General features: G+C 44.8%; 1 protein-coding gene across 1 annotated transcript; it reads right to left on the bottom strand.

Moving 5' to 3' along the window:
• Positions 1-29: 29 nt before the first annotated feature.
• GDF10 (growth differentiation factor 10) lies at positions 30-26830 on the bottom strand. Its single transcript, XM_038410459.2, has 3 exons — positions 26240-26830; positions 15479-16386; positions 30-458 (listed from the first exon to the last, which is right to left on the bottom strand). Exons 1-3 carry the CDS (start codon positions 26532-26534, stop codon positions 267-269), a joined length of 1395 nt encoding a protein of 464 aa, XP_038266387.1. The 5' UTR covers positions 26535-26830; the 3' UTR covers positions 30-266.
• Positions 26831-27855: the final 1025 nt, after the last annotated feature.

Genomic DNA, 27855 nt, shown 5'->3' on the forward strand with positions numbered 1-27855 from the left:
TGTTTGTTTGTTTGTTTTGTTTGTTTGTTAAAGTGAGGGAATACTGGCTGATGAATCCTGTTAATTTGCAAGACACATGGTGACAATAAGGGAGAACTTTCGAGGGGAGGTTGTGAATTACTTTAGAGTCTCCTCATTCTTTCTGTGGATGGAGTTGTAGACTTGCATTCATTCATAAGCACCGGCCAACTGATTTCCCATTCACAACTTTCCCAGTGTAGCTCGGCAGGGGGCGCTGGTCTCCTTAAAGGAGCATTGGCGTAGACTTATCGGCAGGCACAGGTCTCCACAGACATATTGGGGTACACCTTTAAAACAACATTTTTGTTCTCGTCAAAGAACAAGACGCTGAGGGAGTTCATCTTGTCAGGAACACAGCAGGGTTCGGGAATGCCTGGAATGATTCCCACGGCTTTTACAATGCTCTGGATTGTGGCATGATTCGATGGCCGCACAATCTGGAACAGAGAAGGAAATAAATTACTCTTTCATTTACGAGAAGTCACTTTCCCATGGGCTTGGAAAAGAACAGTAGGGTTTTTTTTTTCTTATTTGAACAAATGAAAATATGAACCCAGATCATGGCTTCTCTCAGCCCAGTGAGCCAGAGGGGTGCAAAGCACAGAGACACCCCCCCCGCCCCCCTTACCTGGACTGGATTCTTATCCAAGAGGCAGCTATCAGTCATATTGCAGTGCTCATACTCCCTTTAGCTTGATGACAGGTTTCAGAGTAGCAGCTGAGTTAGTCTGTATTCGCAAAAAGAAAAGGAGTACTTGTGGCACCCTTAGAGACTTTACATCCGATGAAGTGAGCTGTAGCTCACGAAAGCTTATGCTCAAATAAATGTGTTAGTCTCTAAGGTGCCACAAGTACTCCTTTTCTAACACATTTATTTGAGCATAAGCTTTCGTGAGCTACAGCTCACTTCATTGGATGTAAAGTCTCTAAGATGCCACAAGTACTCCTTCCCCCCCCCCTTTAGCTTGTGCATATAGGAGAGCATTGGCAGTATAGCTAGCACTCCATGACCTAGGCTGGGGGCATGGCTAGGCTACTACATCTTGCAGCTGGAGTGAGGAGATTCCCTCTCTCTGCTATGTAGACAGGTCTCACTGCCTCCAGCCCCTGCCTGCTCACAATAGGTTCTCCCTTTTCCTCCACCTCAGCAGGCCTCTGGCACCCAGCGGCCTAACATGATGTTTGGAGGAAACCATTGGCTCAAAAGGAAAAGGGGTATGAAGTGAGTTTGCAGTTCAACTGGTGTAATAGTGGTGCCTTAAACCACTTAAACCCAGCTTGTGTTACTTTTACTACTGGTTTTCTAACAGCAACAGACCAATGATGTTCAGCAATGGGGAGACTTTAAAAAGGTATGACAGAATGGAAATAGTTAAGGACAGGGTAATAAAATAAGCCCGGAATAAGTCCTTAGTATTTGGATCCAGGTACTGAAAGCACACTTCATCCAGTACTCTGCAATCCAAAAAACGCAGTTCAGCTCCAGCTTGTTGCTCAGCTTCTTTATTAGGTAGATAACAGCTCTTCGCCTATGCTGGCCAAGCCCAGCCGCAGGAGGTTTACATACAAGGGGTACCACAATTCCAATTCATGTCATACACTACCCAACTTACGTACAACTTTCTTAGCTACTAACATCTGTACTTCTTGCATGTAAGGACCAATTGCTTTGCAGATTAAAGGCAAGCTCATCTTCTCATGGTATTCCTTCCTACTTTGCTTACTATAAACATACCCACAACAGTTAGTTTCTGCCTCCCTTATTTACTAACAATAGTTAATTGTTTCAGCAATTACTTGTTCAGGCTTGTCTTAACTTGGGGATGCTCATATCTTAGTTAGCACTAAATTTGATAGTCAAATCTTGATCTGGCCATATGAGGAAACATTTGCCATGAACAATTGTGTACCAAATCTGTGCACACAGTTTCCGCAAACACATGCCTGCAGATCTGAAAATCCAGGGTTGCAAATGAAGGAAGTCCCTTCACCCACTATTGAAATGCAGCAACCTCTAGGATGGAACATGGCAACTGTCGAACAGCACACAGCAGCATTACACAGCTATTTAGGATAGAAACAATACCACATGCAGTTGAAACTGTAGGATGATTTAAGAAGGTAGAGTTAATTTTTCCCTGCCATAACATGAACATTGCTGCTTTCACTGAAATGAAAAACCTGGCATGCACTTGATTTTTTTTATATACAAGGAAGGGTTTTAGGAGAACAGGTTTGATCCTCTTACTTTAACAGTCATAACATAATATCTCTTGCTGCTTTTTAGCTACAGCTGCACATCAGTACAAACTCAGCCATGCTAAAATTTTCAAATGCTCTCAAATGAAACCAAGGAACTTGGCGCCACTATGAGGGTATGCTATGTGCTGGTCCTTCAGGGTTCCAAGACGGTGTCCCTACAACAAGTCTTGTCTAGCGCCTTATCCTTACTCAGTCCAGGCTTAGAATTTTGCCAGTCTTGCAGGAAGCCTGGCCCAAGTTTTGAGCAACTGTGAGCTAGCTTTTGCTTTATCTTTGTGCCATTGCATGCTCTTAAGGGAAAGCTTGCAAGACTCCGAGCTGAAGGCACAGCAGGGATGGTGCTGAGGCAGTGGTATAGTCATGGTCGAGATGTTACATGGTAGTGAGTTTAAGCTACACACTTCAGGCCAAATTCTGTCCTCATTTACTCCTTATCCAGTCCCACTTCAGGAGCAATTTGGTCCTAAAAGTACAGAAGGGTGGGGCTGACGCAGGAAAAAAAAAACAGCCGGAGGTGTAAGATAAAGTAGCTACCCCACACCTTTTATCCTACACCATCAGACCCTTATTAGTTGCTTTCCTCTTCTACAATCCCACCAGGTAAGAAGATATACCTACTATGCCCATTTCCTGACTCACGCCACCCTAAGAACTGGGTGTTATCTTAGGGTGTTATCTTAGGGTTTTGACTTCCCTCTCCCCTGGAAAACAGAAAAACCAGGCAACACTTAACTAGTTTCAGGAAAGTTTCATTTTTGGCTTTGAGCCTTGGACAAAGTGAAACTCATGGGTTTGAAATCTCACAACGGCTGAAAGTGAAAAGTGCTACCATAGATCTCACAGACAGGCACTTGTGGCATGATTATAAAGCTCCTGGTCCTCCACAGTTACCAGACAGGACGAGGGTGTGTTGCAGCAGGAAGCTTAATAAATATAGGAACTTCTTGGCAGAGGGAGTTCTCTACTTGTTGCTGAAAGCATGATTCTTGTGTTTACGATCTCGCCCTACATGGTGTCAGCAGTGGATCCATCTCTCTAAAGGAGTAGAGGAAAGAAAAGAGAATTGGAAAATCAGAGAGGAGACCTATGAAAGCAGGAGCAGGAAGAAGGTAGAGCCTTATCTCCTCACAGCAATGAAGCCCATAATGCAAATGGCTCCATCAGAGAAATTTGATTTTGTCAACTCAGGCAGCTGGCCTGGCTGGATCTGGAGATTTCAGCAATTCCAATAAATTTCTGGTTTAATAGAAAAAACACAAGAGTAGCAGGTAAATGCCCTGATATTTGCCATGGGTGATGCTGATAAATTATGTGCCCATCAGTCACTGATGAGGAAAAGAGAGACTACTCCAAAGTGAAAGAAGCTTTTGATGTCCATTTCATAGGCAGACAATATTATATATGAAAGGGCCAAATGTAATAGGTGGTGCCCAGAACAATGGGAAACAGCTAAGACTTATTACTGGAGTAATAGTAGTTCATAGCCTTGCAGAACATTGCAAATATGGAATGTTAGAGGAACTAATAAGACACCGGATAGTTGTTGGTATAAGCAAGACCAATTTATCAGCACAGCCTCAGTTAGATTCTGATCTCACACTAGCAAAAGCTATAGCAAAAGTGAAAATGCAAGAAACCATTAAGAAACAGCAATGTGACTTACATGCTAGCAGCGTAGGGGAGACTGCATTAGAAAACATTGACACAGCAAACAGAAAAGAACGTATGTGAATGGAGCAGTCAGACCAAATTTACAACACAAGAACAATGCACAACTGCGGCAGGGGAGGCCAAAGAACTGCTATAGGAGGGAACCTTGGAAAAGTTGTGGAAGGTGTGGAAGGACACCATGCCACAAAAGGCAACAATGTTCAGCAAAAGAGGAAGAACATGGGAGAAGCGACAAAAGGGGGCATTTTGCAATAGTGTGCAGGTCACCAAGAGTAGCGGAAACAATCCAAGAACGAGTGTTATCATCAGATGACAATGAATCCAATCTTCTAAGGACTTCATCTCTGATAGAACAGACAACACTTCGGTACATAAGCATAAATAAACTGTCAAAATCTTAACGTGAATATTGATACTGGGGCAACAGTCACTGCAATTCCAAATACAAACTGTAATTGATCCCAGGATGGAGTCTTCAAAGACCAAATGAAATTGCATGTGGGGCTAGAACACTGGATGTTTTGTGGCTAGTTCCTTGGAAAACTGGAGATGGGACAGAAAGTTCTTCAACATATATACATGTAAAACAAGGACTGAAAACTCCCCTACTAGGGTTGCTAGCAATATAAGGACTACATATAGTAGAGAGACTGGAATGCCTTAATGGCAAAAACTATACAGGAGATGTTTCCACGTATCTTTACAGGGCCAGGAAAGCTGTCAAAAAGCGCAAAATAAAACTGGTGCCATCAGCGACTCCTTTTGCTCTCTCAGACCCATGCTGCATCTCTATACCTTTGTGAGGGAAAGTCAAAGAAGAATTAAAGAGAATGAAAGATATGGGGGTTATGTTCCAGACAGAAGAATCCACTGACTGGTGCGCAGGGATGGGTGTAGTACCAAAGCCCAATTTCAAAATCTGCATTAGTGTGGCTCTTACATAATTTAATAAAAAGCATGTGCAGAGAAAGACACATGCTTCCCACAGCTGATCAGACATTAGCTCAGTTATCGGAATTGAAAGTCCTCTCAGAATTATATGCTACAGCAGGCCTCTATCAAATAACCCTGGTTAAAGAATCTATACGGCTAACTACGTTCATCACCCCGTTTGGAAGGTACTGTTTCAATCATCTTCCATTGTGCATATCTTCAGCACCAGAACATTTCTAAAGGAGAATCTCACAGATTCTGTCAGGTTAGCCTGGCGGCCTCTGCCATGCAGATGATGTGTTGGTATTTGGCAGAGATAAAAATGAATCCAATGAGCGACTACATGCAGTTTTGAGATGCTTCCAACAAGCTGGCATTACTCTGAATGAGAAGTGTAAATTTGGAAAGGAGAAGATAAAATTTGTAGGACACATAATTAGAAACAGGGAATTCATCTGGATTTAGACAAACTGAAGGCATTAAACTGAAATTAATAGGTAGCAGGTTTAAAACAAACACAAGAAAGTATTTTTTCACGCAACGTACCGTCAACCTCTGGAACTCCTTGCCAGTACTATAACAGGCGAGTACTATAACAGGGTTCAAAAGGGAGCTAGATAGATTCATGGAAGTAGGTCCATCAATGGCTATTAACCAGGATGGGCAGGAATGGTGTCCCTAGCCTCTGTTTGCCAAAAGCTGGGATTGAGTGACAGGGCATGGATACTTGATGATAACCTGTCTGTTCATTCCCTTTGGGGCATCTGCCATTGGCCACTGTCAGAGGACAGGATACTGGGCTTGATGGACCTTTGGTCTGACCCAGTATGGCCGTTCTTATGTTCTTATGCATGGATCACTTATTACTCGCCTTACCTGAACCCAAATATGTTTCTGCTGTAAGAAGATTCCTGGGCATAATAAATCATTTTGGGAATTTGTTAGCAAATTTAGTTCCTCTGGATCTGGGGTATCCCACAACAAAATGCATTTAATAAAATTAAAAAGCTACTGATATCTCCACCTATTTTCACAAAATATTTGATAAACTATCCAACCCAGTAGCAGCCACATCTTCACATGCTTCAGGAGCAGTGCTCTCACAAAAGCAGCCAGAAGGAGACCACAGACCTATTGCATTCATATCAAGAAGGCTCACAGAAACCATGCTCAAGTGGAAAAGGAAGCTCTAGCAATCACTTTTGAATAGTTCAGTTAATAATTGTTTGGCTTGAATTTTAACATAGAAGTAGATCAAACACTCTTAATCTCATCATTGGGTTCAAAACCACTGGATGATCATCCACCTAGGATTCAAAGATTTTCACTACGGCTGATGCTATATTTTCTTTCAACATTAAACACATATCAGGGAAAGCATGCCTAGCAGCAGGTGCTACCTAGAACCCCAGTTGAGCAGCCACCAATGGAAGAAGAAAAGGCTTTAGAGAAAGATGTCAAAGTCTCCATTGATCTGGTTCTGGCAGCAATTTCAACTTCTGCTAGCTGACTTCAGCAAATTAGAGATGAACAACTAAGGAAGAGACTTGCAGGAAAATGACTCAACTCTGCTAAAGAGGGTGGGATGGAAGGAGGCAACTCTAAAGAGACCTATCACCATATAGGCAGGAACAAAACAACCTTCACATGGCTGATCGCCTGCTTCTGAAAGGACAGCACATTCTTATCCCCATGGTACTTCAGAAAGAGGTGGTCTTCAAAATCCATAAGGGACACCAAGGTATAAACATATGTGGGGCATGAGCACAACAATTCATATGGTGGCCTGGTCTGAGTAGGCAAATTCGGACCTTAGGGCTGCAAAATATGAAACAAGAAAAACAAAACAAAATAAAACAATTGCTAGAACCATTCCTTTCTACAAAGCTACCTGACCAGCCTTTGCAGCAGATAGTCACAGATTCATTTTTCTGGAAAGGACATACATACATTATTATAGTTTATTACTTCTCCAGATATATTGACTTGGCTATAGTTTCACAGACTCCGTCAGCACAGGTCATCCAGAAATGAAAGTCAATATTAGCTAGCATGGAGTTCCTGAAGGCCACATAACAGATAATGGACCTTAATTTACCTCTGAAACATTCCTAGCACTTTCACAGGACTTTGAACAACATACAAGTAGTCCACAATAACCCAGAACAACAGGGACGAGGAGAGAGCAGTGCAGAGTTTCAAAAGACATCTGCAAAATCAGTGGACCCATATAAAGCACTCTTGGCATTTTGGTCAACCACCACTTACATCCTGACTATCTCCAGCAGAAGTTCTGCTGGAAGATGACTGAAGCTTTACCTGTGGCACTGATCAAGCTTAAACCTAAGTGGCCTGACCTGAAGGAATTTTGAAAATGGGATGCTGAAATGAAAATTCAGCAGCAACAAAACATCAGTGTTCAACACATAACAAAAGCAATACCTGAACGGAGACCATGGAACAAAATGGAGATCAAAAGCATCCAGACATTTGAAACTTGGCAGAAACTCCTGGATCCTACCTAGAGGGGACTCCAAAAGGACTTCTCCAGAGGTTCATCTTCAATATTTCCCAATACCCTACACAGGGAACTCCACTCTCTCTCTCTCTCTCCCTCTCTCAACAGAAGTGAGAAATGGTCTGGGAGATTGATCAGATCATCTCCAAGGCTTAATCTTTAAAGTACTGTTCAGGACTATTTTACATGGAATTGATAAGAGGACACAGTAGAGTAAATAAGCTTATTTTGAATAGTTGGGAGTACACAGGTTGGTTTTATAATTTAAGTTTTAATCTTTCAGATGTGGCATGGTTGTAGAGTTCCTGGTTCTCCATAGGGAACCAGGATGTGTTTGTAACAGGGAGCTTAATAAGCACAGGAACTTCTTGGCAGAGGGAGTTCTCAAGTTGCTGCTTAAAGCATGGCTCTTTGTTCATAGTCTCACACTACAGCACTGATTTTTCCACAATGACTCAATGCTAGGTAGATGCTTATAGACACAGAGCCAGATCCACAGTTGGTGTAAGTCAGCATAGCGCCACTGAAGTCAATGCAGCAGTGATGATTTACATCACCAGAAGTCTAGGTGGTTGACATTGACAAGGGTGCGGTCCTGGAGATGTTGTTAGAAATATGTCCTCCCTGACATAAACCATGCCTCTCTGGAGGGGACTGGATGGCCCAGGAGTTGGTAAGTGGCTACAGAGCTGCTCCCCTTAGTAAGTGGAGTGGAATCCAGAATGACTTAGTCATGAGGCTTATTTGTGAAATTCTCACTGATGATGGTGAACACTTATGTGAGTAGTCCTACTGAGAGGTTGCTTGCCAGCATGAGGAAGGGTTCCAGTTGTGTGGGATAAGTCTCATGACTAGAATACGGTATAGAGGGCTACAGCTGGTGCAGGTGGGATAAAAAAGGAGGAGATGTTTGTTGCATTATACTTCAAGAATATATTCACTTGTGCTGAGGTCCAGAAGGAGGTGAGAGGAAAATCAGTTGATAGTCTCTGGGTAAAGATAAAAGGGGGAAAAATAGAGGTGATATCTTGATAGGGGTTTATTATAGCCCACCAAATCAGGAAGAGGAAGTGGATGAGGCCTTTTTAGAACAAATAACAGAAATACCCAAAACACAAGACCTGATAATAATGGGGGACTTTAACTACCCAATGGAGTAGCAGCCGTGTTAGTCTGTATTCACAAAAAGAAAAGGAGGACTTGTGGCATCTTAGAGACTAACAAATTTATCTGAGCATAAGCTTTCGTGAGCTACAGCTCACTAGTGAGCTGCAGGGACGTGCCGGCAGTAGCTCACGAAAGCTTAAGCTCAAATAAATTTGTTAGTCTCTAAGGTGCCACAAGTACTCCTTTTCTTTTAACTACCCACACAGCTGTTGGAAAAGTATTATGGCAAAACACAAAATTTCCAGTAAGTTCTTGGAATTCACTGGGGACAACTTTTTGTTTCAGAAAGTGGAGGAAGTAACCACGCAGACATCCACTTTAGACTTGATTCTGACCAACAGGGAGGAATTGATAACAAATCTGAAGGCAGGCCCGCCGACAGAGCAGGCAAAAGGGACAATTGCCCAGGGGCCCGGGAGATTTAAATGGGCCCGGGGACCCCCAACCGCAGCTGCCGGCAGCACAGCGGGGCTAAGGCAGGCTTCCTGCCTGCCCTTGCTCCGCACCGCTCCCAGAAGCAGCCGGCATGTCCCTGCAGCCCTGGGGAGGGGGTCTCCACGTGCTGCCCCTGCCCCGAGCGCCAACTCCACAGCTCCTGTTGGCCAGGAACTGTGGCCAGTGGGAGCTGTGGGGTTGGTGCCTGTGGGCAGTGGTGTACAGAGACCTCCTGGCCCCCCTTCCTAAGAGCCATTGCCAGAGGGGTGTGCCGGTCACTTTCGGGATCTGCCTGAGATAAGCACTGGCCCCCTCCTGCACCCCAACCCCATGCCCCAGTCTAGAGCTCGCACCCCCCCGCACCCAAACTCCCTCCCAGAGCCTGTTCCCCCTCCCACATCCAAACTTCCTCCCATGTCCTGCACCCCCCACACACTCCCAAACTCCCTCCCAGGTCCCACACCCCCCTCACATCCAAACTCCCTCCCAGAGCCTGCACCCCTCACCCCCTGCTGCACCCAAACTCCATCCCAGAGTCCAACTCTGCACTCAATGTATTCAAATTGGAAGGGCCAGATGTAATTCATACTAGAGTACTTAAGGAACTAGCTGAAGCAATCTCAGAACCGTTAGCAATTACCTTAGAGAACTCATGGAGGATGGGCAAGGTCCCAGAGGACAGGAGAAGGGTAAATATTTAAAAAGTGGAACAAAAAGGACCGTGGGAATTATTGACCAATCAGCCTAATTTTGATACCTGGAAAGATACTGGAACAAATTATTAAGCAATCAATTTGAAAGCACCTGCAGGATAATAGGGTTATCAGGGATAGCCTGCATGGATTTGTCAAGAACAAATCATGCCAGACCAACCTAATTTCCTTCTTTGACAGGGTTACTGGCCTAGTAGATAAGATAGGTGGGAAGCAGTAGCTGTAATATATCTTTGTTTTAGTAAGGCTTTTGACACAGTCCCACATGACATTCTCATAAGCAAATTAGGGAAATGTAATCTAGATGAATTTATTATAAAGTGGGTGCACAACTGGTTGAAAGACCGTACTCAATATCAATTGTTTATTATCACACTGGGTGGGTATATCTAGTGGGGTCCTGCAGGATTCAGTCCTGGGTCTGGGTACTATTTAATATTTTCATTAATGACTTGGATAATGGAGTGGAGAGGATGTTTATACAATCTGCAGATGATACCAAGCTGGGAGGGCCTGCAAACACTTCAGAGGACAGGATTAGAATTCAAGACCTTGACAAATTGGAGAATTAGTCTGAATTGGACAAGATGAAATTCAATAAAGACAAGTGCAAAGTACTTCAATTAGAAAGGAAAATCAAATGCACAACTAAAAAATGGGTAATAACTGGGTAGGTGGTAGTACTGCTTAAAAGGATGGAGCTGGGGGGGGATTATAGTGGATCATAAATTGAATATGAGTCAACAATGTGATGCCTTTGAGAAAAAGGCTAATATAATTCTGGGGTGTATTAAAAAGAGTGTCATATGTAAGACATGGGAGCTAATTGTCTTGCTCTACTTGGCACTGTTGAGGCCTCAGCTGGAGTATTCTGTCCAGTTCTGGTGCCACACTTTAGAAAAGATGTGGAGAAAATGGAAAGAGTCCAGAGGAGAGTGACAAAAATTATAAAAGCTTTAGGAAACCTGAGCTATGAGGAAAGGTTAAAAAAACTGGGCATATTTAGTCTTGAGAAAAGACTGAGGGTGGACCTGATAGTCTTCCGATATCTTAAGGGCTGTTATAAAGAGAATGGTGATCAATCATTCTCCAGGTCCACTGAAGTTAGGATGAGAAGTAATGGGCTTAATCTGCAGCAAGGGAGATTTAGGTTTGATATTAGGAAAAACCTTCTAACTCTAAGGATAGTCAAACTCTGAAATTGGCTTCCAAGGGAGGTTGTGGAATCCCCGTCACTGGAAGTTTTTAAGAACAGGCTGGACAAACATCTGTCTGGGATGATCTAGGTTTACTTGGTTCTGCCTCCGCACAGGGGGCTGGACTTGATGGCCTCTCGAGGTCCCTTCCAGCCCGACATTTCTATGATTCTATTGTTGGGGGGGATCAAAGTGAACTGGTTAGTGGGACTCAATTCCCAGGAGACAGGCGTCCACACAATCAAAACTGGCCACCATCACAAGTGGCAATTGTTTGGCAATCCCGGTAGCCAGGCTAGTGATTGACAGGCCATGGAAAAGGGACTTATCCCTTACCTCACAGGAAGCCTCTCCAGGGCAGGGGAGAGGCACTTGGGCAAGGTGTGTCAGTGTGCAGTGCTGATTCCTATGTTTTGGGCATAGATTGAGGACTTCACTCTCTAGTCAATTCATTATTAAGATCCCAGCAGAAAGGAAAACACTTCTCTCCTGATTTGTCGATGCTCAGCATCCCAGATGTACCATATAGCTCCAGCACTGTATCCCACAAATAGAGCACTTTGTTCTTTAGTTACAGCATATCAATCTCCCATTCCCATGTTGGCTGGTCTAGGACAAGTTTTCAGAGCAGCCTGAACCTGACCTCTAACTTTTATGATATCCAAAATCACATGCCCTTTTTGACCACCTCGTTTTGGGTGACCACATTTTTACATGTCCCAACATTTGTATTTGCCCTTAGAAATAGTATTTCTCCGCCCCTCCCCCCCCATCCTGGAAATTAAGTAGTTTGCCTGCTTGGAAGTGGATAGCTGAAGACTGTATCCAAGAATTTAGTTTCCCTTCTCTGTGCTCAAATTGTGGGTGCTCAAACTTAGAAGCAATGACAGAAAATTTGGCTTTATATCTCAGTATTGTATTTATTTTCTCTGAAATACAAGTTGTGAGCAGCCAGCAAGCAGACTTTCCAGAACAGTGGGATATAACAAGAGAAGGGCCAAAACCAAAACCACAGATCTGAACCCACACAAATTTTGGATCTGCATCTATCAGAATTTCAACTCTGTGGCTCAGATACATCTAAATGCCTAATACTTCTGAAGGCCAAGTAGTGACAGCATGAAAACTGGATTTATTTTGACACCTGAATAACTAGATGGACCTACGTCTATAGATTGCTGTTCCTTACCTTAGAAACAACTTAGCCTATTTATGATATATTTAAGATTTAAGATTTTTTTTGTATTCCAACTAAGAATTCTTCACTTACTTTTGGCCTGGAACAGCAGGTTTAACACAGAAAAACTGATATAATCAATTTGTTCACAAGAACCCAGATTTGTTGGTGCAAAGGGGCTTATGGCTGAAGCACAGGATTGGGAGTCTGATGTACATTCTATGCCACAGACTTCACAAGTGGCCTCTGTGCCTTTGTGCCTTGGTTTCCCCATCTGTAAAAAGGGATGACACCTATTTCAGTTTTTGGAGATTCTCTGATGTAAAGCATTATACGTTATTTGTGTGCAGGTTGGGTAATTCATAGGCTAAGGTCAGAAGGGTCTACTGTGATCATTTAGCCTGACCCACTGCTTAACACTGGCCATAGGACTCCCTTAATTAACTCCTTTTCAACTCCTTTCAAACTAGGGAAGATCTTTTCAGAAAAATATCTAATCTTGATTTTAAAATTGCCGGTGATGGAGAATTCACCACAACTCTTGGTAATTTTTTCCCCAATGGTTAATTACTCTCACGGTTAAAATATGGTGCCTTCGTTCTAGTATGCATTTGTCTAGCTTTTGGATCTTGTTTGTTTGCTAGATTGAGAGCCCTTTATCATCAAATGTTTGTTCCTCATAAAGGTACTTATAGGCTGTGATTAAGCCACCCCTTAACAGTCTCTTTATAAACTAAATAGATTGAGCTCCTTCAGTCTCTCACTGTAAGGCATGTTTTCCAAGCCTTTAGTTATTCTCGTGGCTCTTCTCTGAACCCTCTCCAATCTATTAACATCCTTGTTGAACTGTTGACATCTGAACCGGACACAGTATTGCAGAAGTGGTCGCCAAATACAGAGGTAATACAACCTTGCTACTCAAAAGTCCTCAGTATGTGCATTATGCTTAACTGCTCATCTAAGCAGTCTGCATGTACACAAGCATTTTCTATGTAAGAACATAAAAATGGCCATACTGCATCAGACCAATGGTCCATTTAGCTCAGTATTCTGTCTTCCCAAGAGTGGCCAATGCCAGGTGCTTCAAGGGGAATGAAAAGAAAAGATAATCATGAAGTGATCTATCCCATGTTGACCATTCACAGCTTCTGGCAAACAGAGGCTAAGGACACCATCCCTGCTCATCTTGGTTAATAGCCACTGATGGACCTATCCTCCACAAACTTACCTAGTTCCTTTTTGAATCCTGTTATAGTCTTGGCCTTCACAACATCCTCTAGCAAGGAGTTCCAGACGTTGACTGTGTGTTTGTGAAGAAATACTTTCTTTTGTTTGTTTTAAACCTGCTGCCTATTAATTTCATTTGGTGACCTCTAGTTCTTGTGTTATGAGAAGGAGTAAATAACACTTCCTTATTTACTTTCTCCACACTAGTCATGATTTTATATATCTCTAGCATATCCCCCTTAGTCGTCTCTTTTCCAGGATGAAAAGTCCCAGTCTTTTTCATCTCTCCTCATATAGAAGCTGTTCCATACCCCTAATCGTTTTTGTTGCCTTTTTCTATACCTTTTCTAATTCCAATATATCTTTTTTGAGATGAGGTGATCAGATCTGCATGCAATATTCAATATGTTGGTGTACCATGGATTTATATAGAGGCAATATGATATTTCCTGTCTTATTATCTATCCCTTTCCTGATGATTCTCAACATTCTGTTCTCTTTTCTGATTGCCACTGAGTGGATGTTTTCAAAGAACTATCCACAATGACTCCAAGATCTCTTTCTTGAGTGGTAACAGCTAATTTAGACCCCATCATTTTATAAGTATAATTGGGATTATGTTTTCCAATGTGCATTACTTTGCATTTATCCACATTGAATTTCATCTGCCATTTTGTTGCCCAGTCACCCAGTTTTGTGAGATCCCTTTGGAACTCTTTGCAGTTTGTTTTGGGCTTAACTATCTTGAGTAGTTTTGCATCATCTGCAAATTTTGCCACCTCACTGTTTTACCCCTTTTTCCAGATCACTTATGAATATATTGAATAGGACTGGTCTTAGTACAGAACCCTGGGGGACACCAATATTTACCACTCTCACCTCTGAAAACTGGCCATTTATTCCTATCCTTTGTTTCCTATCTTTTAACCAGTTACTGATTCAGGAGATGACCTTCCCTCTTATCCCATGACAGCTTACTTTGCTTAAGAGCCTTTGGTGAAGGACCTTGTGAAAGGCATTCTGAAAATCTAAGTACGCTATATCCACTGGATCACCCTTGTTGATCCCCCTCAAAGAATTCTAGTGGATTGGGGAGGCATGATGTCCCTTTACAAAAACTATATGGACTCTTCTCCAACAAATGTACATTTGTCAGGTTTCTGAAGTTGTATAAGTTGTGCCCTGCTTTGAAAGTGTGTTGTTTAAAAATCCAAGTCTTTACAAAATTAATTCTCTCCTTATCTCATAAGAACTCCATAGATTATCCTTTCCAGTATTTTCTAGTATTATGGTGCCCTGTTGAAGGAACAAATGATATCTACACATTGGATGTAGAAGGACATCTCCAGTGAGTGAAGAAAACTCATTTATCTGGTACTGCTGAATGAGGAGTTAGATAGATGATTGTTTTGACATATGTGGGTTCTATCAGCAAAGAGGAAAAGCAGGAAATCCTAATAACCATAATGTACATCTTGGGTCAAATCTAGAAGGCAAAGCTCCCACAGGACTTCAGCTTGGAACTTTATTAATAAGTTTCATCTACTTCTATAGAAGGGATTCTAAACACTGCAGTAACATTATTGTAAGATGTATTCTTAGGCCCCATTAATGTAGAATCTTCCCTCCCATCCAAAAACAAGTTGAAGATTTGGTGATAATAGTTTAATTCATTGCGTATGCCTATGGTTTGAGGTCATAAAACTAGAAATACTTGGATGAAGTGTAAATTGCAGATCCATATTAAGAAAAAGTGGCTATATCTGTTAGGTTTCAGAATAGGCTCCGAATAATTTGGTGGAAACCCTATAGTGGACAGAGCACTGGACTGGAACTCAGGAGACCTGGATTTATTTCCTGGCTTCACCACCAGCCTGCTGGATGACTTTGGGCAAGTCACATCACCTCTCTGTGCCTTAGTTTCGCCAACTGTAAAATGGGTATAGTGATACTGACCTACTTTAAAAAGGGCTTTGAGATCTGTGGATGAAAAGCACCATTTAAGAGCTAGTTATTTGCATTAAACTAGATTGGGCAGCACATTTCAGTATTGTGAAGAAGGGAAAAATCCCACTGTAGAAGGAACAGTTAGATGGACTAAGTAATCTTAAATCAACTTATTGCAAATAAAGACAAGTGCATCAGCAACAGATACTACCTTGGGCATTGGAAACTCGCAAGCCCCCGCACAGTAATATGCATCGAATGACTTGGGAGATATGATCCATTCATTCCAGCCAATGTCGGCAAAGTCCACTTTCATGTATCTTCTAGAGCAAATCCTGGGCTCGTTCCATTGTTTTCGTCTGGCTTTCTTCATGGTTTTCTCATCAAAATGTAGCATCTGAGATTTTGAGAGCAGCTCTGTGTTTTCTTGCCCTTTCCTCCTTCGGTCCTTGCGTGAGGTTTTGGGTTTTAGGGACTTGTAGGCACTTTCCCATATGTCATGTTTGTTGTATTTGTTATTGTTATATTCCACCTCTGGCAGCTCGTTGTTCTGGATAGAGCTGGAAAGAAATATGTCCCTCCTCACCCGGGTGTCTGTGGAAGTATTGGGGGATAGGCTGGTTTCCCCATCACTGGAAGGGAATGGATCATATCGCTGTAGAGTCACGGCCACACTGTTGGGTTCTGATATGGCCAGGTCATTAGCATAAACCAGTATGTACGGTAAGTGATTGGTTTGCTGTTTGGGGAAGCCCTGGTATTTCTCTCCAGAGTCAAGCTCCGCACAAAGGATGAGCTCACCATCCCGTTTAGATTCCTGTATGATGTGGGAGATGTCCTTCATCTGCCAAGCCCCCCGCCTGTGGAGGAACACTGTGACATTCCCTTTCACCAGCCCATAGGCGGAGTTCTGGAGAATGCTTCGGAAAATGAGGCTGAGCCGTGGGATCTGGGGCAAGTGGAGGAGGCGGCAGGATGAGTTCTTGGAGCGTTTGCAGAACGCTTCCCGGTGCCGGGGGCGCTTGTCCGAGTAAAAGTGGAATGTGGCAGTGAGGATCAACTCTGAGTCCTGCATGGATGTCAGATTGAAGCAGTATAGGGGCTTCTGGTCCAATAGCTCTGTAAGAAAGTGAAGAGAGACCAACAGATCAACACTCGGGGGACAATATATAATTAACCATGAATGCGAAGTGTTGCTAAATAGTTGGGCTTACAGACCCAATGCTCTTCTCATGTACTCCACTGTAGGCCAAGAGTGACTGGGCTCAATGGAGTTACACCAGCTTAAAACCAAGCTAAGTGAGAGGAGACTCAAAGCACCTAGAGACCCCAACAAGGTCAGTGCCCCAGTGTGCTAGCCTCTGTGTAAACACACAGAACTCCCTGCTCCAAAAGAGATTATAGTCTAGGCAGAGAAAAGAAAGATGATCATCCCTGCTATATAGCTGGAAAACAGAGGCATAGGGAAATTAAGTGACTTGCCCAAGGTCACACAGGGAGTGTGTGGCAAAGATGGGACTGAATCCAGACCTTTTGTATTCCAGCCCACTGCCTTAACCAAAAGACCAGCCTTCCTCCCAGTTCCTTCTGCACCTCCTCATTCCTATTCCTTCCCTACCTCGCTTTCTTTCCTACATCCCTCCCACAGGTTCTCTCCCCCATCCTGAGAGAAGGAACAGCCTTGACATCCAACAAGCCCAGAGCTCAGGAAGCCAGCACCCAGGATTTGCTTTCAGCCTATATACACACGTGCACACCCAAGGGTCATTCTACTGCTGTGTCACCATCTTCCCATGGGCTGGGACAAAGCAGCCACGCCCTCCATGACAGTTACCCCTCCCCTTGTGCATTGTGCTGGAGCCAAGCAGGTTCCTCCCAGTCACCAGGGACTCTGATGCTGGCACTGAGAGCAGCAAGACAGTATCTCCTGTGCTCATGATGCATCCTCTATGAGTGCCCAGCTAGCACAGAGAAGGAGGAACCGACCTGACTGTTGCATGCAGAGTGGCATAGTGCAGAGGTTCTCAAACTGGGTGGCATGCCCCCCCAGTGGGTATGGAATGTATTCTGATGGAAACGCAAAAAGCGTTATGAAAAAAATTTACTGCGCACATTCAGAGATGGGCGGCTGGAGAGCAGCAGCTGCTGGCCAAGCCCTCAGCTCTGAAGGCAACGCTGCCATCAGCAGCAGCAGAGAAGTAAGGGTTCCAATGCCATATCAGAGCTCGATGCCCAGCTAACAGCCGACGCTCTCCACTCTGCCTTCAGAGCTGGGCGAACAGAGAGCGGTGGGTGCTGGCTGGGCATCCAAGGAGCGCACAAGATACTACAAACACAAAGAAGGGGGGCATGATTAAATAAGTTTGAGAACCACTGGCATAGTGGACAGAGCAGTGGCCTGGGACTCGGGTAACCTGGGTTCTACTCCTAGCTCTGCCACTGCCCTGCTGGGTGACCATGGACAAGTCACTTCATCTCCCTGTGCCTCAGTTTAACCACCTGTAAAATGAGAACAGAGCAGGATCCTGCTCTGCTTTGCAAAGTGCTTTGAGATCTATGTGTGAAGAATGCTAGGTAGAGCTGGGTATTAATGCAGTGAGGACAGGGCAGACTAACAGGATGGTGCACAAGGGAGGGGAAGTGCAAAGCAGAAACAGGATGGGGTGGCTGCTTCAGGCTCTCCCATCTCTCCCTTTGACCTTCCTCATGCTCTCCTGCTCCCTCCCCCAGTCTGGCCTTGAGGCCTTCTGGTTCCCAATAACTGCCCTCAGCCATCCCTGGCTTTGTCCCCACTGCTTCTGCTAGGTGAGAGGTTCCCGCCTCCCTGTGCGCCCTTCCTTCTGCTCTGGGCACCGGTGCAAAGAAGAAGGGATTATTTGTCTCGGGCAAGGAAAGTCCCATGGAGCTCTGAGACTGAGGCAATAGAGATGCTTCTAACTGGAGATGGGCCAGAACCAGTCCTAGTGAGATTTGGGGATACTTAGGTTGGGACCAAGTTCCAAGCTTTGGGGCTTGCCCATGGCTACTAGCTGGGTAGTTCATAGGTCATGAGTACCTTAGAGGATTTCCAGTTATGTGGCACTAAGGAGGAGCCACCAGACTCGTCTGCCTGTCTGCTTCTCCCTTGCCCCAGTGCCAGTTCCCAACAGGAACCAAGCAGAGCCCTCCTTAGGAGAAATGGGTATAGCTCAGTGGGGCAGGGCTGTGGCGGCCACAACAGATGGGGCAGCAGCAGAAGGCTACCAGCTTCATTGCAGGAGAGGCCTGTCTGTACTCCAGCTTCTTTGCAGATGAGGGCCAAGGCAGCAAGAGGGAGTCAGAGGTGAGAGATACAAGGGGGAAAGAGGCCAGTGAGAACAGATCGGAGGTGTGTAACCCTAGAACACTCAGTCCTAGGGGTATAAGGATGTGGAGGTTCTAACCCTCCCCCCCATTCCCATCCTCCCACTTCTGCAGAGAAAGTAATCTACTGATCCAGAGCGTAGGACTGGGAATCTGGAGATATGGGTTCTACTCCAACACAGGGTTCAGGCAGGTTTGTACTCGACATAGCTAAGCCGTGCTTCCCCAGCTACACTATTTATATACATACTAGCTCTCATTGGGCTACCAAGAGTATGTATACACGGGCTGGGGAATCACACTCCTAACTTGTAGCCTAAGTCACTTATATTCCTTGCCTTAGCTTCCCTATCTCTGTCATAGAGATGAGTGCTTACCTATTCCCCAGGACTTAATACTTAGCTCTTATATAGCTCTTCTTATTCACTGATTGGAAGGCACTTTACACGCGTGATGGGTAAAACTACTCCTGTTTGACAGAGGGGAGAATAGAGGCAGAGAGAAGGGAAGTGAGTTGGTCAGTCACACAGTAGCTCAAGAGCTGAGACTAGTAGCCAAGTTCAACTCACAGTCCAGCTCGATATCTGCTAGACTCTGCTGCAACTGTTTACAAAATACCTTAATAGCTGCAGTGCACACACAGAACTTCAGTGTAATATAGTTTCATATCCCTTCTCCCCATCACCCCCTTTCTCCACCCCCCAACTACTAGGGATATGGACATGAAATCAGGGCTCTGCTAATTCTTCCCCACCAGAAACGAATTCATAATCACACCAATCAAGCACTCAGCTGATGTTGAAGAGATGTTGGATGTCCTTCTGCAGTGGCTAAGTAATAGCAAGAGACCCAGGGGCAATGGATTGGGGAGGTAAAGGCCCCTCAACAGCTTTAGCTAGTGTGAAATGAAACTGCTAGACTTTTAACCAGGCCAGATTGATCACAGTGCTGGCTGCCAGTTCATTTCCTATTGAAGTTACCTGGGATCCAGTTATTTTCTGAGGCTACCTTTCCCCTTCTGCCCCATCCTAGCAGTTATGGTCAGTGGGGAACATCAGTTGCTGATTCCCAGCGGAACTCACTATCGGGGGTAAGGTGCCATTGGCCACAAGCACACAGCGTAGTGCTTATGTCTGCTTTACATGCGCAAGGTTCTGGATTTGAGTCCCAGTGGGACCAGCTGATCCAAAGAGCCACCACTTGCAGTACAGAATGGAAGATGCACCTTCATCTTTCAACTTTCAGTTTCAACTTTCAAGTTTCAACATTCAACTTCTTGTAAGTATGCAAATCAACTGGTAATTAATATGACTATTTCCAGGGAATAATCAGACAGGAGATTAAGGAAGATGCAATGCAGAATATGGGAAGGTGTGGAATATTACTCTCTGTTTTGGGAGGGCAATTGACAACAGAAAACACATCTCAGGTTCCCAGAATATTTTAGATAGGAACTAAGACTAATATTCCTATAAATCAGGTTAGTATGTTTCCCTATTTTACAAATACAGTCTTCATTTCTATTTCTCTATTTAAGACCAATGCTTTCAAACTTGGGTGTTTGATTTTCAGAGGTGCTGAGTACCCACAGCTTCTGTTGTCTTCACCTGGGACAGTGGGAACTCATCATATCTGTAAATGAGATTACTTCTACATTTAGGAACCTAAAATAGATGTAAATCTCTAACCTTTGAAGATTTTCACCTATAAAGCTTGTCTGAGGTCACCCACCAAACCTATGGCATAGTGAGACTTCTAATCCTATGCTTTAGCCAGTAGATCATGCTTCCTCCCTGTATGCAGCATTTGGGGGTCTAGTTTAATGCACAGGGAAAAATATACTTTGTTTTGGCACATATGTCCACTTCTGGTCCTACTGTAGCCAGTGGCAAGACTCTTATTACACAGGATTTGATCCTTAGGATTCAAACCTGACTCTTAACCTCTAAGCATTGCAACATTCTGCATGCAAAATACCTGTGTAATTAGCACTTGTACAGTATGCTGTTATTCCGTGGAGCAAGTAGCTCTTCAAACCATCCCCTGAATTGTCCCATAAGGTACAGTTTATTCAAGTTTTAGAGGGCTGTTTAAAAACAGCACCAGAATCAGCAGACAGTGCCCTCAATCTGTTATAAATCAAAACAAAATCTTGGTGTTTTTATTTTTGTGACACAGCCATAAGGGCATTCCAGGCTCAAAAGAGTGGTAGCGTCCCTTCTAATTTATCCATAGCCCTAGGTGTAAAGCATTTACATTTTCATGAGCTCCATGGATCTGAAAGGTGTAAACACCACAGGGAAAGTCTGTCCTTGGAGTCCCATAGCATAGGGTTCCCACTGAAGACAATGGAAACCAAGGACACAGCTGACAACAGAATGTAGCACGCCAAGGAGGGGAAGAATTAGGATGATCTAGGGCAATATAAATAAAAGTAGCAGGATGAAAGCAAGCACAGGAAAGCTTAGGCTGGTTGTTAATCGTTAGCTCTCTTAGGCTATGGAATGGCCTCAAGAGGTCCAGCTTCCACTCTGTTCTCCTGGGAGACATTTAAGACTGGGCATTACACTGAAGAATGTCTTGTAGGGTACAATGCCATATGTCTTGGGGTAGGGTTGATGGAGTTAACTCCCTAATCGGATTATTTCCATCTGATGTCTCTGGCGCTATGTACAGCAAAATGAATACGTTTACCTGCTAAACTCAACTTTTTACTTGCTCCAAGAACATATGATATCCTCTAAAAACACCATCATCAGCCTTACAATAGTCTCTGAAGTAGTGGGTCATTTGCCTCCTTATCATATTAATATCTACCTTGACATCAGTTGGCCTGGCTGAAAAACAGGCCTTCAATTGATATTGTTGATGTTAGCTAGCCGAAGCATCTCCGCTGTTCTTCACACTTCAATATAGGCATCTAATCAGCAGTAGCATCTGGATGCCTAAACCAACCTCAGAGCCCCTTTGTGCTGAGTGTGGTGCACACACAGTAAAAAAACAGTCTCTGCCCCAAAGAACTTACAATTGAAAGAGACCAAGGAAGAAATATTAGCTCTATGGATGGAGGCATGGCGAAGCTAAGTGACTTGCTTAAGGTTACACAGGAAATCTGTGGCAGAGCCAGGAACTGAACCTGGACCTCCCAAGTTTCAGCCCAGTGCCTTAAAGAAGTCCAAAGGCTACAGTGCTTCAAGCAGAGATGGCTGGAAAAGGGAAGTTCCATTTAGCTAGAAATTCCACAATGGTGATACTTTGTTCCAAGGCAGACAAGACACTGACACTGTGGAATTTCTATTGAAATGGGATGATCCAATGACATGAGACAATCCACTTTTGTGTTGGCTTACCAGGTGACATACCTGGTGCCAGCCAGCTTGCCTGCCCTGCCCATCTGCCAGGCTGGAAATGAGGCTGGCTGGTTTCTTTTGAACCTGTTGACGGAACTGACACATTCCCACAGAACATTTCAATTTTGTCTGTGACCCTAAGAATCTGTCAAAATGCCACCTGGCAAAAGGGTTCACTGTTCTGTAACAGTAGCTTCTGACAGGCCTGATGAACTCACTACACCCAACACATTGCTTTTATAATATTTATCCAAAGATCCCCGAGAAAGTGTCATGCTGTTGAATCAGCATTTTCTGACAGAACAGTTTTCCCACTGGAAAATTTTCAGCCAACTCCAGTCTCAAGGGTTAAGTCTAGTCATACAATCACAAGGTGGAGTCTAGTGACAGGTAGCCTTCCAAAGGGTCAGCATTCAGGTTTGATTTGGGTAGCCCCAGCTTATTCAAGCCTCTGGAGACTGGGAAAGTAGGGCTAGACATCTCAACAAGCTTTCCCGTACCAGCTACCATGAGCAGAAGCAGAAACAGCCTCTTAGCACTTCCATGTCCTGCTGGACACCAGGCGTGGTCACTGCTCCACTCAGGAAAGCATGGAAAAAAGTGTTTCTCCGTGATGACACAGCCATTGGTTTGGCAATATAGAGGTCCATGGTCCAGATGAAGGAGGCTGGCAGACACTCCACTAGGGGACTCCACAGCAGTTGCATGACTTCAGACTAGAGCTAGGCTGCATTTTGAGGAGAATTTCAATATTTGAAAATTTGGTTTCATTCCAATTCAGAACAAAAAGTCCAAAATTTTGACGTTCTCCACAAAATGGAATGGGACCCTGGAAGAGCCAGGTGGGCAAAGTGGCAGGAGACCAAGTTGCCTGTGCTTTTATTAGGCTCTCTTGTGCGTGTGAATTATGATGCAATCTTTAAGTACGTGATTGCATTGCTATTCCCACATCTGCATGACCCCTGTCTTATTCAGGGCATAAGATGGAGGTACTTAGGGAATGAGTCGGGGTTGTGTAGCAAAGGAGGCTGGTGTGTGTTGGAGCCCTGCTTTGTTTGTTCATGAAGTTGGGAAGCGTGTAGTAATGAGACATGAACGGAAAGGATGGTCTCGTGGTTTAGACACACTTGAATACTGCCCAGGAGAACTGAATTCTGTCTGCTGCAAAAGCGTAGGTGATTCTAAGCGAGTCACAGATGGTCATAAATTGTGCGTCCAGCTTTCTGGATGCCCAGTGGGAAACATCTGGGGCCAGATTTGCAGAACTGCTGAGCACTCACGACTGCAACTGAAGTAGTTTGGCGCTGTGCTTTGAACATATGGAGTACTGAGTGCTTGGAAACAAAAATCAAGCCTGGGGAGTCTCAGACTGGGAGCCCGAAGTGAGCGGATACTTTTGCCAATTTGGGCCTTAATATGTTTGCCTCACATCCCCATTTGGAACATAGGGTTGGTACCTCCCTGTTGTCCGATACCTCTGTGAGGTAATGCCATTACAGCACTCTTATTACAGCAAGGAGCACTACAGATGAGCCCACGAGGAAGTTAACTTGGTATTCGTTGCAAAGTTTAGATGGGTGTGTAACAAATAGGGCACAGAGCTACATTTGAATGAGGAAGTTGAGAAATATTGAATCACTACTCAGTCAGTGAGCACCATCCATGCTATGCAGTGAGTGAGGCAGGGATCCAGTGGAGGAAAACATTAGTACGTGATCTTGTCATTAAAGACAGTCTCATAATGCATATGTACCAGGGGGACAAATTAAGATCACACGGGCAACCCTAATTCTGGCATTTCTTAACTTCAGAGTGCTTGATCCAACTGTCTTTTAAATATGTAATATGATATATCCTAATGCAAACAGCCTTATGTTACAGAGGACCATATGAATCTTAGGAAGGGTGTACCCAACTATTTATATTTAACCTAGAGCTATCACTGGAAGAGGGAAATGAGCAGATTTTATAGCTGCCACATTGTTTTGCCTATCACAGTAAAGAATTGCCATAGGTGTGATCTGAACAGAAATTTCATGTATGTTGCTAAAAGAAAGTGATGCTTCTCTGCCCCCCAAATTCCCCCTCTTCCAAGAACTCTAGAATAGCATGAAGGAAAGGAACGAAAAATCAGATAATTTCTCCCAGACTGGTCTTGGGCACTCTTATAGTTAATCTCAGAAAATAGTGATCCATATTTTGTAAATTACCAGGGACAATAATGAGAAAAGAATGTAATTTCCTTAATAACTCAGCCACCAGGGGCCTGGTGGAGGGGCTTTCCTCTTTCAGGCTACTGAAGAAAGAAGATCTAGTAAAGAAGACACTAGGTTGGGAGTCAGAACACTGGTTTCAGACCTGGCTTTGCAGTTTACTCACTGTGTTAGTCTGGGCAAGTTACTTCCAATGTTCTGTGCCTCAGCTGGACTATCAATAAGATGGATATAAAAATACCCGCCTTTGTGAAGTTATGTTGATCTGTGAGACTGTGGGTAAGAAATGCTGCTACTTAAATGCTAAGTACTATTACATTTCAATAAATGGCATGTGTGTGTGTTTTAAAATAAACTCAGCCACCCCAGTCTATTCGAGTCACTTTTAAAACAGATTAACCAGAGTATGAGTAAGATTACATCACAGGAAAGAAGGAATTGGCTTACCAGATCAGACCAGTGGTCCAGGACCCTGTCTCAGGCAGTAGCCAGTATTAACTGCTTCACTGGAAAGTGCAAGAAATGCTGTAGTAGGACGATAGGGAATCATCTGCCATTGGGGAAGTTTCTTCCTAGGCCCCATCAGTAGGTGGTTGGCTAATGCTCTGATACAGGAGAGTTTATCTCCCTTCCAAATGTCTGGGGTTTTTAATAAAACTCCAGAAGTGCACATTAACCTTACATGAATTCAGCTGAGCATCAACTCTGTGCAGAAAATGTTGCTCATTTTAAATGACATTTTACACATACTTACAATGCTGAAAAGTAAGTTAACATGCATTTTTATGGCAATGACTTGCTAATAACTGCTTGCTATAAAATCTTACATACTGCATTGCACTTCACAGAATGCAAATGTCTTTAAAAACCTAAGAAATCCTGACACAGATTCAACTTTTGAATGTGCTTATCTAAAACATCCTGAATGCACTAAAATAAAAAGCCTCTTTTGAAGCGAGAAACATGATACACGTATTGGAATTCCAAAAGGGAGGATTTTTTTTTATTTTGCTAATCTTTCCTAATTAGTCTAAACAATATCTTAACCCTGTGCTGGAAAAGGTTTCCCAAAGATGCCATTGGCCCAGGCGCTAACGCCAGTGATGTAATTTTTTTTAACAAAGTGCCAAATAAGCATCAGTCTAAATATCGAACATGGCTTTTCTTCAGTTAAGTGAGGGACAGTTTCCTAGATTGATTTAACAAACGCGTTTCAGAATGAAGTGTTTTGGATGCAGCCGGTCTCCTACTGCTGCCCTACATCAAAGGAAGACAGATTCCCCCACCGGCTCTTTTCTTTTTAGAGCTAATACTAGGTACCACAACACAGGGAGAGAGCGAAACGTTAGAGAGGGTCCCATAGGTGGCGCTGTTTCTAATAGCAGCTTTTGGGAGTCTTTGGAAGACTTGGATGCAAAAAAAAAAAAATCGGTGAAGTTTGCACAGTTGTCAGCCTAGTTGGGGACTATTTAATTATCTTAGGAGCGAGGAGACCCCTCTGAACTAGCGGGAGGCCCTTTGGGCAACCGCTTCCCCTGGCTGATTGCTTTCTGCCACGCCAAGAGCTGCTCTCAAAAAGGCGGACAGCAGTTTTTTGGTAAACAAACGCGTCCCCTGCCGGTTTCTGGGCAGGCAGGGAGACTGGACGTGGCTCCCGGAGCAAAGGGACGGGGCAGCGTAGGTGTTACTAGCAGGGAAGCGTCCAGCATTGCTCAGGGAGAGCTCAGTGGTTTGTGCATTGGCCTGCTAACCCCAGGGTTGTGAGTTCAAGCCGTGAGGGGGCCATTTAGGGATCTGGGGCAGAATTTGGGGCTTGGTCCTGCTTTGAGCAGGGGGCTGGACTAGATGACCTCCTGAGGTCCCTTCCACCCCTGAGAGTCTATGATTCGATGATCTAGGCTAGGCAAGGAAGCCCCCATCACCGACACGCCGCACAGCTAGGGACAGGCTCGCAGGAGTCCGCCTGCACCAGAGGGTGGGAGCTCTGCCCACGATCCCGGGCCCCCCATCCCCGCCGTGCCCCTGACCCCCTCCACACACACACGCGGAGCTCCGCAAGGGGCTTACCCAGCCTGGCTTTGAAGCTGCGCACCGTGTTGCCGTCCCCAGGCCGGCTGCCTTCCCGGCTGTACTTCTCGTAGAGTTTAAGCATGTGGACAGCTACCGCGTCCTGAGCGAGGCTGCCCAGCGCCGGGGAGGGCGAAGAGCCCCCCGGGGGGTCCCTGCTGGGGGAGGCGATGGCCAGGGGAGCCGCGGGGGGCCTGGGCTTGCGGCTGGCACCTTCCTCCTCCGCGGGGAGCGTGTGGCAGCCCCCCCGCCCCAGCGCCCAGAGCAGCAGCCAGCACGCCAGGCGGCCGGCCATCGGGGGGATCCTGCTGCACCGAGACCCGCTCGGGGATGCTGCAGCCTGGCTAGCGGCGCCCGCTGGCTGGGGCTCCGGGTTCCCCCTGCTGCAGCCGCTCTCCTGGTGCCCCGGGATGCGGGCTGGGGTGGGGAGGTGGGAGCGACCCCTCCGCGCTGCTGATGCCGAGCCCGCTCGGCCAATCCCCTGGCCCGCGAGGTGAGCAGCGCTGGCACCGGGGCTGGGGGAAGTCGGGCTGGGCTGGGGGCACGGGGGGAGGGACACACACACCCGACCATGCGCGGCTCTGAAATTGACTCGCCGGGGGGCGAGGGTTTCCGGGGGCTGGGAAAGTTTGCAGGGAGCGCTACAGTTAGTTCCCTCTGCTTCCAATACAGCGTCTGCATTAATTCGAGCTCAGCCACTGATGGGAGACACATGTCACAGCCGGGGTTGGGGCCCCAACCTGAACAGGGGAGCACTTTGGGCTGCAGAAAGCCAGGGGAAGGAGGGAGGAGAGATTAGAACATAATCATCGGAAGACAGCTAGGAGGAAGTCGCCCTAGTAAGCCAGTAGTAGAGAGGGTTAGGTAGATAGGAGCAGAAACAAACACAAAGCAAGAGGGATACATTGATAGATGACGAAAGAAACAGAGGGATTGTTAGGTTGGATTAAAGCAAAACCGACCGTGCAATCTCAAAAGGCATTACCCCTTTCTGTTTGCTGCAAGAATGTAGGAGAGGTGAACCAATCAGCTAGCAACTGTTATGTATTCTTGGGAGAGCTAACCTAAGCTGTCCTGCCATGAAACAAGGCTCATTTCTAATGCTGAAGCAGGTATTTAAATTGCAAGGGTTAAAGGGGGAGGAAAGGCTTGGAGTTGAGCATTGGAAGCATTTCTGAGTGTGATCTGAAGGGAGAAGAGGCTGGAGGGATTTCTGAAGGGTTTACTTGGGCTGGGAATTCAGTTAGGTGTATGTTGCATCATGGCCAATTCGTCATGTGATGCAGGTTTTTCTGAACTACAGGTCATAGCTGCCCAATGGATATAAATGTAGTTACAGTGAACTGCAGTTTTCAAGTTGATCTGTGAGGGAGAGGGGTGTATTTGAACTGAATTAGTTCATTCTGCCTCTCTTTTTAAAGCTGTTCCTCCCAAAGCCAAGACAAGTTACTTTTCTTGGAGAGTACACAATGCAATAATTGAAAAAAATTGTTGGAAAAAGCTCCTGTTGCTGTGTATAACACAACCTTTTTGTGATTTTCTAACCTTGGAGTGTCAGATTGGAGCAGATACCATTGAAAGCCTCTGAACCACAAGTTTGTCGGTTTTGGACCGGG

The sequence above is a fragment of the Dermochelys coriacea genome, chromosome 7, assembly GCF_009764565.3.
Source record: "Dermochelys coriacea isolate rDerCor1 chromosome 7, rDerCor1.pri.v4, whole genome shotgun sequence".
In the NCBI taxonomy this organism is placed as follows: Eukaryota; Metazoa; Chordata; order Testudines; family Dermochelyidae; genus Dermochelys; species Dermochelys coriacea.